Consider the following 11,673-nt stretch of genomic DNA (forward strand, 5'->3'; position numbering starts at 1 on the left):
CAGTTTGGCTATCTGGCACAAGGCAGGCTCCTCTCCAAGCCCCTTTGCTTACTGTTAAGGTAGTAAAAGCCTCTGAAGCCCAGAGAAGTGGTGCTCTAATGGAGCCCACACCCAGCAGTAGCAGTGATGAGGGAGCATCCTGGAACCCTGGCCCACAGGGAAATCCCTGTCCCACCCAGGACTCTTGAGAGAGGTGGTTGGGCTTCTCTGTGGGTCACACCCAGCAGTGGAGGTGAAAGTAGTTGTGGGGGGTGTCAGTGGCCTAGATGAGGGTAGGGGTGGGGGTTATGAGCCAGGTGCTCTCAGGGAGCCTTGGCCTGGCAGTGGATTTGGGGCCCCGGGTTTGGGGGCAGGAGGCTGCAGCTCAGCGTTTTCTCTCTGTTTCAGGTCTCCCATGAGTTTGCCATCAACTTCAACCCCACCAACCCCTTCTGCTCAGGTGAGTGTCAGACCCACCTGCAGGTGCCCTTTGTTTGTGGCAGGCCCGACCAGATCCCTGGGTGGAGGGAGGGCAGAGGACATTTCTTTCTCCTATCCTCTCCCCCTCACTGTTGCTTAGAGTGACAAGAGGGGGAAATGCTGCAGTTTGGACAGTACTGGATTCAAGGCCAGCTGCTGCCCTTCCTAGCTGTGGGACCTTGGAAAGGTCACTGTACCTCTTAGGCCTTTGCCTTCTTACCTGCTCCAGGATAACGATGACAGCTGCTGTTCTTACTTTACTGGGTGGTTGGGCGAGAATTACAGGAAGCCATTGACAGGAAGCCCTGTGGAACCCAGGAGGAGGTGAGGGTGCACCAGGCACACCTCCTTCCCACTCCTCCCTTGCTGGGAAGGCCGGCCCTGCTCTCCAATTGCTTGGCAGGGGATCAGGAAGAGGCAGGGGCTGGGTAGTGAGTGTGTGTCTGTGTTCACACCACCCCTGGGCCTAGGAGGATTTCTGGGCCTCCTAGGGACAGTCAAGAAACTATTAGAGGCTGGGTGCCGTGGCTCATGCCTGTAATCCCGGCTCTTTGGGAGGCCGAGGGGAGTGGATCAGAGGTCAGGAGTTCAAGACCAGCCTGCCCAAGATAGTGAAATCCTATCTCTACTAAAACTACAAAAATTAGCTGGCTACAGTAGCAGGTGCCTGTAATCCCAGCTACTTGGGAAACTGAGGCAGGAGAATCACTTGAACCTGGGCAGCAGAGGTTGTAGTGAGCGAGATTGCACCACTGCACTCCAGCCTGGGTGACAGGGTGAGACTGTCTCAAGAGAGAAAGAAGGAAGGGAGGGAGGGAGGGAGGAAGGGAGAGAGGGAGGGAAGGAAAGGAATGGAAGGAGGGAGGGAGGGAGAAAGGAAGGAAGGAGATAGAAAAGAGAGAAAGAAGGAAGAAGGAAGGGAGGGATGGACGGAGGGAGGGAGAAGAAAACTATGAGAGGAGGAGAGGGGATGCAGGTGGGTGTGGAAGAGGGCTGTTTCTACCATCATTAGACCTTTCAGCCTAGGACTTGGCTTCAACATGGCATCTACCTTCCCTGGGGATCCTCAAAGCTGGGCCAGGCTGTCTGATCTGCCCTGGCTGGCTCCGGACCAGGGGACATCTCCAGAAACATTTTGGTTGGTCCATTTCACCCCTGGCCAGAGGCCTTCTAGACAGGGCCACAGGGCAGTGTGCTCATAACAGCAGCTGTTTACAGAGCAGTGACTCTGTACAGGCACTGTGCAGACGCCTCGATTCCCCAACCTGAGCAGAAGCCATAGCATGTCCAGAATGGACCTCCAGATGGCTTTCCCCTGGTCTCAAAGCATCACTGCAAACTTCATGAAGCCTATTCTCTGGGAAGGCCTGAGAGACCCCCAGCCTCCCAACTGCCAGAGAGTGTAGATTATCAGTCCCATTGACAGACAAGGATGTAGCCTCAGAAAGATTAAACAACTTGCCCCAGGTCTCACAGCTAAGAAAGGTAGGATTCAAGTGAGGCACAGTGGCTCACGCCTATAATCCCAGTACTTTGGGAGGCCAAGGTGGGCAGACCACCTGAGGTCAGGAGTTTGAGACCAACCTAGCCAGCATGGTGAAACCCTGTCTCTACTAAAAATACAAAAAATTAGCTGGGTGTGGTAGCACACGCTTGTAGTCCCAACTACTTGGGAGGCTGAGGCAGGAGAATTGCTTGAACCTGGGAGGTGGAGGTTGCAGTGATCGGAGATCCTGTCACTGTACTCCAGCCTGGATGACAGAGGGAGACTCCATCCCAAAAAGAGGGCAGGATTCAAACTCCTCAGGTGGGTCTGACTTCACATTCAGAGGCCTTGGCTTTTTACCATGCTGGCCCTGCCCTCTGGGAGCTTCCAGTCTCGCGAGGCCTATGCTAGCCATGGCAGGAACATTTTGGGGAAGCATGAAATAGATGCTTCATCAGCAGTGGGGTGAGAGTGAGTGTGGGGTCAGGGAGACTGGGCTGATCCAGACTCTTCTCCCGAGGCAGGTGTGGACGGTATTGCCCGGGCGTACTCAGCTTGCCTGCCCCATATCCGCTTCTACGGTCCCACCAATTTCTCCCCCATCGTCAACCATGTGGCCCGGTTTGCGGCCCAGGCCACACAGCAGCAGACAGCCACGGTGAGTAGGCAGCTGCAAGCCAGGCATGCCAGGAACTATTCACGTCCTCTGGGCTGGGGAGCATGATATTCTGCCTTCTCTTTGCTTTTAATCCTACTGGACATCCTGCTTCTCTCTGGGCCTCAGTTTACCTTCACATATTGGAAGAGGGTTGGGTCAAGCTTGACTTGATTGGTCCTGGCTTCCTGGAGCACAGACAGGAAAGCAAATCCATTCATGCTAAGCGGGAAGCAGGGCTGTGGTCAATGGGAGATGTCTCCCCAGGGCGGGGCACCGGTAACTCCTACAAGAATTACAAGATGGAAAACTGGAGGCGGTGATCCCTGAGGCCCTAACACTGACCCTTTTGAGCCACCAAGTTCCAATCAAAGCAGCTCCTGCCTCACACTGAGGGCTGCAGAACTGTCTGGCCCTGGCCCTGGCCCTACACTCAGTAACAAGGCCAGAGCCTCACTGGCCTGGCCTCAGGCTGCCACGGCAGCTGCGTGGCATCTGGAATATATGGTGAGCAGCCATCCTGGGCACCTGCAACCCTGGGCTCCTTCCCTTCTCCTGCCCCCAGCTACAGGCTGACTCCCAGGCAGGCCCTGATGCCAGTGATGGGGTCACCAGTGGTCATCTTGCCTGCCTCCCCATTTCCACCAGGACCTGCCCATGCCTTCCTGGACTCTGCAGAGCCCTCCCTCAGGACCCCCTCCCCCAAGCAGCCTTCCTTGACCACCTATCTGAAGCAGTTGTCTTGCCTTCTCTGCCTGTCCCCAGCTGACCCTGATGACGGTTGGCAACGTCTAGTTCACATCCTTCTCTCTGCACCTGGTCCAGTGCCTGTGAATGGATGAAGTCAGTGCCGGCTTCGGGATATGAGCTGTACGAGGCTCAGTCAGAGGCTCCTCCCCCAGGGAAAGGGACCTGGTCCTATGCCTAAGGGGACCATTGGGACCAGCTAGGGGAGGGAGGCACCTGGTCACCAGGGAGGTGGCAGTTGGCTTCTAGGAGGTGGTGGAAAAGATAGTATAACCGCCCAGTAGGTTCACCTTGCCCGCTGCCTAGACAGAACTGATTTATCAAGACAGGGGAATTGAAGTGGAGAAAGACTAATTCACACAGAGCCAACTCTGCAGGAGACTGGACTCTTGTTATTACTCAAATCAGTCTGCCTGAACATTTGGGTATCAGAGTTTTTCAAGATAATTTGGCAGGTAGAAGCTTGGGAAGTGGGGAGTGCTGACTGGTCAGGTTCGAGATGGAGTCATGGGGTCGAAGTGAGTTTTTCTTGCTATCTCCTGTTGCTGGGTTCAATGGCAGAACCGATTGAGCCAGGTTACTGGTCTGGGTGGTGTCAGCTGATGCAGGGTCTACAAAATATCTCAAGCACTGATCTTAGGTTTCACAATAGTGATGTTACCCTCAGGAGCAATCTGGGGAGGTTCAGACTCTTAGAGCCAGAGGCTGCATGACCCCTACACTGTAATTTTTGATCTTATAGCTAATTTGTTAGTTCTGCAAAGACATACTGGTCCCCAGGCAAGAAGGGGATCTTTTCAGGGAGGGGCTGTTATCAATTTTGTTTCAGAGACAAACCATGAACTGAATCCTTTCCCAAAGTTAGTTCAGCCTATGCCCAGGAATGAGCAAGGACAGTTTAAGGGTTAGAAGCAAGATGGAGTCGGTTAGGTCTGATTTCTTTCCCTGTCATAATTTCCTCAGTTATAATTTTGCAAGGCAGTTTCAATAGAATTGGGGGGGGCAGAGGCTGTTCTGATGGTTCAGGCAGCAGAGGGTCTGTGGGAAAAATGGGTGCCTTGGAGTGGGGCATGCCAGGGTTTGAATCCTGCCCCTATCTTCCTCACTGTGTGACTTGGCAAGGCATGTCACCTCAGTTTCCTCATCTGTACAGTGGGAAAACTAACAGGATCAATCAGGAGGAGGTGGTATCAGGGTTAAATAACATCATCAGCACCTGGCACCCAAAAAGCCCTGAAGGACAGAGAAGGACAGGCCAGCAAAGAGCTCAGGGAAGAGCGGCCAGGGCAGAGGGAACAGCAAGCTCAGAGTCCCAGAAGGGGCGTCCCGGCCCTGACCCTGGCAGCCCGAGCCTGGGCATGCTTCTTCGTATGGAGTGGAATGTTTCCTGCTCTGAACCCTTTCCTGTTTTTGTTTTTTGAGATGGAGTTTCGCTCTTGTTGCCCAGGCTGGAATGCAATAGCATGATCTTGGCTCACCTCAACCTCTGCCTCCCTAGTTCAAGTGATTCTCCTGCCTCAGCCTCCAGAGTAGCTGGGATTACAGGCGTGTGCCACCACGCCTGGCTAATTTTGTATTTTTAGTAGAGATAGGGTTCCACCATGTTGATCACGCTGGTCTCAAACTCTTGTCCTTAGGTGATCCTCCTGCCTCAGCCTCCCAAAGTGCTGGGATTACAGGCATGAGCCACCATGCTGGGATTTATTTATTTATTTTTTGAATCCTGGGGTTGCTGGGGTGAAGCTGGCTGGAGAGGGCAGAGCAAGAGGCAGGCTTCAGTTTGCACTCCCTCCTGTTTGGATGCCAGGCCCCGTTGTCCCACCCAGTCTTTTGTCCGCCTGAGCAGGCTTTCAAAAGGCTGGAAAGAAAAGTTCTGCATGTCTGTTTAAGGGGAGAAATGTGGGGCAGGGAGCAGGCATGCAGCCCAGTTAGCACCAGGGCCCTGTCACCGCTGCACCTGCAGAGTTTGGGGCAGGACAAGCAGGAGCCAGGGTCCTGGGAGAGGTGCGTCTGTGTCTGCTGGACCCAGGTCTGGAGGGGGTTTGGGCACCAGGAAAGGCCAGAAAGGGCATTTGTGTGTTCTGGGGAGCAGCTGCAGAGAGCTCCACAGAGGAAAGAAGCAGAGGGACTTGAGGCAGAAGCACCTGGTGCTCATTCTCTGGACATCCCAGCCACTTTTGCCTTGACTTGGTCTTCCTGGCCTGGGGGAGGCAGCCTCCTCCTGGCTCCCTTCTGCTGGAAAAGCTCTGTTACCCACCCAGGCTATATGACCTTGGGGGATGTCTGAGCATCTCTAACCTGCAGGAGTGGGGCCAAGGGGTCTGTATCAGGCCCTCCCATTCTGATGTCCAGGAACAGATAAGGCCGTCCTCTACCTCCTGCCTTACCTTATCCTTGGCCTCAGGGTGCACCAGTGGAGGGGAGGTGGACTGCCTTGTGGTTCAGCCTCAAGCTCTGGGAGGTTCACATCCCAGCTGCCCCACTTCCTGAGTGTGTGGGACCCAGAGCAGATAGCTTAGACTCTGTGAACTTGTTTCTTCATCTGTGTGACAAGGATAATGGCAATTCTAGAAGTCCCTGCCTTCTAGAACAAGATAGGTGTAGAAATTGATCAGCATAGTGCGTGGCACACATAAAGTACTTCCCTGCTGGCCGAATCTTCTGGGGACACCTCTTGCGCTAGCATTCGGTAATGCCAAGCATAGTTAGTCCCAAAGCAAAAGGAAGTCATTATGAATTATCCCCTGATGCTTTTGTCAGCCCTTCTTAGTTTGGGGAGGAATATTTGGTGTGACTTCACCCTCACCATCCCCAGACATATGTGCACCGATGCACGCCCACATACAGGAAATTGAGAGCAGGTGGTGGAAGCCTCTTTCTAGGCAGGCCTGCACTCTCCCATTCATTCACTCAACACATCTTTACCAAGCAACTTCTGCACAGCATTGGGGAGACCATGATGAGAGGGACAGGGCCTCTGCCCTCCCAGAGCCCGCAGTCTAGCGAGGAGCCCTAGGCTAAGAGCAGGAGGCAGGAGGACTGGGCCTGGGGCAATGGAGCACAGGCTCACAGGGGTGGCATCCGACCCAGATGGAGGGCTCAGGAAAGGCTTCTTGGGAAAATGACATGTGAGCTGAAACTTAGAGGATGCCTGAGTTCGCCTCATAAAGGATGTGTGTGCGTGGAGTATCTCAGGCCGGGGGAAAGGCATATGCAGAGGCCTGGAGGTTTGGTGTGTGGGTGTAATGGAAGGAGGGAGTGCACTGAAAGAGGAGGAGATGGGGCAAGGTGAGGCTGAAAGGTAGACCAGCTCCTGCAGGGCCTCACTGATGAATCTGGGTTTTCTCTTGAGGGCAGTGGGGAGCCACTGGAAGGTCTTAGGCAGGTTTGAGCAGACCTCGGGGGGACTCCTATCTCAGTCCTTCATCTTTCCCTCTGCCTTGACCCCTAAGACCTGGACCTTGCTATTCGTGGCCCATTCCTGGTTGGTTGCCCTGGTGTCTGGGGTCCCAGTGGAGGGGAGCTGGGAAGCAGCCAGCTCCCTAGGAATTCCACCCGCTCCCACCTCCAGGGTCCTCGGCAGCCAACTTCCCGGAAATAAGCTAGAGAGTGAGTGCAGCTTCTCTAGACTCTGCCTGGAACTGTGTGGTCAAGTCAGTTTCTTATAAATCAAATCACATGTTAAATGCATTAGGGAAAGCAGTTGTTTACAGCCCTAGAAACCTGATGAACCTTGGAGTAAAGGCAAGAGATGCTCTATCCGTGTTGGGAGTTGGGTTTTTGGATTCAATCTTACAGTGATGGGCTGTTTCCGGAGGTGGGAATGCTGGGGACAGGGTGGACCAGGACCATCTGCAGGAACACTAGAGCCTGCAGAACCGCTTCCCACCCCTTGCACCCGATTCCACCCTCCATCCTCTCCATCTACAGCCCCTTTCCCTTTGATCTGTCCTGGGGGTGGGGCTGTATAATAGACGTTTGAGGCTCCTGAACAACTCTGGCTTTGTCCAGGCTGGGCAGGAAGCCCAGGACTCATCAGCTTCACTTCTACTGCTGAGGTCTGGGCTGCTGACCTCAGACGCAGCTGGGCACTTGGTGAGGCCAGGACCTTGTGTGTGGACATGGTGGCTGGCTGGTTGGCACACAGGGGTGCAGGTTAGAGTCCAGTACCAGGGCTCTGGGCCCCACCCTGGGCTGCTATCCTGGATATTCAGGCCCCCAGACACTGGCATGCTGGCTGGGAGGAAAGCTTTTCTCTACCAGGCCCCTCTGTTGGAGACAATGACAGGCCACTTGTGCCAGTGGGTGGTGGAGGAAAACATCATGGAAAGAGCCCCACTTCGGAGTCAGCCAGGCTGGGTTTCAGTCTGGACTGTGCCAGTTCCCAGCTGTGAGGCCTCAACAAGTCACATCACCTCTCTGAGCTCAACTCCTCTAGAATGGGAGTCAGTGTGAGGGTGACAGGCAGGGTAGTGCTGTCACTGTATGGTATCACCTCCCCTGGCCACTGGTGCTCACAGTCCTGCCGTAACCTGGCCCTATCTGCCCCCAGGCTCCCTGGGGAGGAAGCCTGCCAGCTAAGAGGGAGGTGAGCCCCGCACATCTCCTAGGCACGGGGCTGATGGAAATGGGAGAGCCAGGAAGGCCACCTACGGAGGGAGTGGGCACTGCCTGCCTGAGCTGGAATGGGCTTGGAGACAGGTCCCATCCACTGAAAGGTGGGGCCCATTAGACCAAGGCCAATAAATCTTTTCTTTCCTCATTGCCTGGCCTCTTAGTGTCTTCCTACCTGTCTGCTTAGGTGTCCCAGAAATATTGCCCTGGACTATTTCTGATGGTATTGAGGTGGGGTTGGAGGGCTACCTAAGGGAAGGAGCCCAGGAACGATGGTGGGCTGTCAGGAATAAGGTCTGGATGGGCTTCTGAGGCCCCCCTCACAGCCAGGGATGGGGGGCTGGCGGCAGCAGCCACCACTGTGGGATTCAGGCCGCCATCTCCATGGCAACAGGTAAACCCAGCCAAGGGATTGGTCTCTTAAAGGCACAGTACCAGAGCTAGACCACTGCTGCCTGGAGCTAAGGGGGAGGGTAGTGAGGTCCGTGTCTCCGCATCAGCTCATCCTGCTCCCTCCCTCTGCGGCTGTACTTGTGGGGAAGACAGGGGAGCAAGTCACCCTGGAGGGCTGACCTTGTAGCCTCTGCAACCTCCCCAGGGAACAAGCAGCTTTGCTGGATATGAATGTGGCCAAGGTCTGACCTGGGGTCCAGCTTGGTTCCACCCTCCTTAGCTCCATGAGCTTGACTAGTCTAGGCCCCAGTTTCCTCTTCTGGAAATCAAAAGGGTCAGACTAAAGCCCCAAACAGAGAATCTGAGGACCACAAGAGCTGATCTGTTGATATTATAGATGGGGAAAACAGCTTCCTCTAAAGGGGTCAGCGGGTACTAAGGACAAAGCTGAGCTGCAAATGAGTTCTTTGCCAGGCATGGTGGCTGACATCTGTAATCCCAGCACTTTGGGAGGCCGAGGTGGGTGGATCACCTGAGGTCAGGAGTTCAAGGTCAGCCTGGCCATCATGGTGAAACCCCATCTCTACTAAAAATACAAAAATTAGTTGGGCATGGTGGCGGGTGCCTGTAATCCCAGCTACTCAGGAGGCTGAGGCAGGAGAATCACTTGAACCTGGGAGGCGGAGGTTGTGGTGAGCCCAGGTTGTGCCACTGCACTCCAGCCTGGGTGACAGAGTGAGACTCAGCCTAAAAAGAAAAGAAAAAAAAAACAGAGTTCTTGGCCAATTTGGAATCCTGGGCCTTCCACCCTCAGATGGTCCAGGGAGCCTTCCTACACTTCAGTCAGGCACACCCCGGCCCCACTTCACAGTTTGTACTTTATAGATCTCCCACACTAATTATTCAGTATTTTTTTACTTAATTAATAAACTTTATATCCCAGTGTAAATGAAAAAAGCAGTATCACTTGCCATAAATAGAGAGTAACAAAAATAAACACAACAAACTGTACAATGATATTAAAATCTAGCTGGAGACTATTGTCTCCTCCAGCTCTGGGCTTCCTGCCTTCCCTTTCTGTTGATAGGAAAGCTTAGCAAATGTTAGAGAGGCGTGAAAGACACAGTAGTACCAAACCAAGACCTCCTCCTGGGTGCAGTTCAGAGAATTGAAAGGCCACTGCGAACCAGCACTCTTCACAGAGCGACTTGATGACTTGATGGTGCTCAGTGCTGTGTTTGGGATGTGACCTAAATCCACTTATTTGCCAGCAGAGTCCCATGCTCCTGGAAGCCCTGGCCCAGATGACCTGCTTTAGCTCCTGCAGGATGTCTCAGATTGCCTTGTTGAGTAGGGAATGGAGGGAGGTCACAGGTGCCCATGCCTGGATGCAGCAGAGACAGGAGGCTGGCCCCAGATCCCGTCAGCCAGATGAGCCCTCCTGCACCAGCCGTGGGCCTGTCAGGATGCAGGTGACTGCACCACTACATGTCAGGCATGCTATCTGCAACAACTCCCACTTTGCAGATGAAGAAACTGAGGCACTGCAAGTCAAGTCAGTTACCTAGAGTCCCAAAGTGTAGCAACCCACAAGGCCAGGCCCAGAGTCAGGGCTCTCAGAGGCCACAATTGGGGAGCCTAAAGTAACACACAGGGCAGGAGGGAGAACAGTTTGTGCTTCCTGCTGTGACCAGGTCAGAGTTTATGAGGCCTGCAGGGGTGGGGTGCTGAGAGCAGGACGCATAGGGAGTTGTCTGGGACGTGGCTGCAGCTGGGTAAGAAGCACTGCCTTCCTCCAGGACTCAGGGTTTGGGGTGAAGGAGGGAGGGAGAAGGGGTGAAGGAGGGAGGGAGAAGGGGTGCCAAGGCCTTGGCCTTGTTGAGTGCCCTATTGGCCCCATCCCCGCAGCAGTACTTCATCCTCCTCATCATCACCGACGGGGTCATCAGCGACATGGAGGAGACGCGGCACGCGGTGGTGCAGGCTTCCAAGCTGCCCATGTCCATCATCATCGTGGGTGTGGGCAATGCCGACTTCGCTGCCATGGAGTTCCTGGATGGGGATAGCCGCACGCTGCGCTCCCACACCGGGGAGGAGGCAGCCCGAGATATTGTGCAGTTCGTGCCCTTTCGAGAGTTCCGCAACGTGAGTGTGGGCCTGGGCTGGAAGGGGCAGTTACAGGACCCCAGCCACCATAGCTCATCATCAAGCTTGAGAGTCTCCAGGTTGTCTGGCCCAGTCCCAGACTCCTCCACTCGATTGACTGTGCACTTCTGAGGGCCTGCTGTGTGCCAGATGCTGTGCCAGGCCTTGCCCTGGTGGCAGCCGTTGTGATAGTGTGAGCACTTGCTTCCACAGGCTGGTGGAACACGAAGCCGTAGGCATCTAGCCTGGGGCTCCTGGCAGGGGGAAGGTGGGAAGGCTTCCTGGAGGACCTGCCCTCTAGTGGGGTCTGATGAAAGGCTGGGGCTATTCACGTGGCATAAAGTGCAGGAGGAGAGAGGGGCTTTCCTGATCATCACACCCCAGTCAGCTCCCTGATTTTGCAGATGGAAAACAAGGCCTCCCCCTCATCTTAGGTTGACCTCCTCTCCCTAGGCCTGGGAGAGGAAGTCAACCTCCTGGGAGAGTAGTGTCCCCTACCTTGTTCCTGGAGGTGGCTTTGGCTTTATTTGCAGGTGATCCCAGGTCTGCCCACAAGGAGGCTGGGGTCACTGCCCTGGCACCTGGGTCCATGAGGAGTCCCAGAGGGGGGCAGTCTCTCAGATGCCACCCCTGTACTGCTGGCCAGGGGCTTAACCCGCATTTGACCAGAGGCTCACCCTGTGGTTTTGGGCAAGCCCTGACCTCTCTGGGCCTCAGTTTCCTCAGCTGTGTGGGTCCCTCAGGGGTGCTGTGGCTCAGATCCTGGCAGCCAGCCTCAGTAAGAACTGCCCACGCTGGTTTGCACCCAGTGGCCCTCACCTCTCTGTCCAGCATCCTCTGGGTTTGCCTGCAATGGTTCTACTCCTTCCTTTGGAGCATTCACTTCCTGAGGACAAACGCTGGGCATCAGTCACCCCTTCATGCACAGAACGGTTACCGAGCACCTCCACGTGCCTGGCCTGTGGCTGGCCGTTCACTTGTGAACCAGAATGTCATTTGAACCAGACTTGGCCCATTCATTCCTGCCAAGAAGGTGCTCAGGAGATGTTTGCCAGATATGTAGGTGCGTCCCACCTACAGAGCCATCCTAAGCTGTTACTCCCAAGCATCTCAAGTGCTTCAGGTAACAGTTACACCTAACCTAAAGGCAGGCACTGCAATCAGTGGGAATTTC

General features: G+C 54.7%; 1 protein-coding gene across 8 annotated transcripts in view; it reads left to right on the forward strand.

Annotated features, from left to right (window-relative positions):
* Nucleotides 1–11,673, forward strand: part of CPNE2 (copine 2) — a 55,975-nt gene that overhangs the window by 43,529 nt on the left and 773 nt on the right. For 4 of the 8 annotated variants that reach the window (XM_078358267.1, XM_008985920.4, XM_078358266.1 and 1 more), the window contains 3 exons: nucleotides 388–439; nucleotides 2,470–2,603; nucleotides 10,263–10,499. In XM_078358267.1, the coding sequence (XP_078214393.1) occupies nucleotides 388–439; nucleotides 2,470–2,603; nucleotides 10,263–10,499 (423 nt within the window). Of the gene's footprint in view, nucleotides 1–387; nucleotides 440–2,469; nucleotides 2,604–3,365; nucleotides 8,110–10,262; nucleotides 10,500–11,673 lie in introns of those variants that run through there. The other 4 variants (XM_078358265.1, XM_078358268.1, XM_035281862.3 and 1 more) reach the window with 3 other exon arrangements.

This window comes from Callithrix jacchus, chromosome 20, assembly GCF_049354715.1.
Source record: "Callithrix jacchus isolate 240 chromosome 20, calJac240_pri, whole genome shotgun sequence".
NCBI classification, from domain to species: domain Eukaryota; kingdom Metazoa; phylum Chordata; class Mammalia; order Primates; family Cebidae; genus Callithrix; species Callithrix jacchus.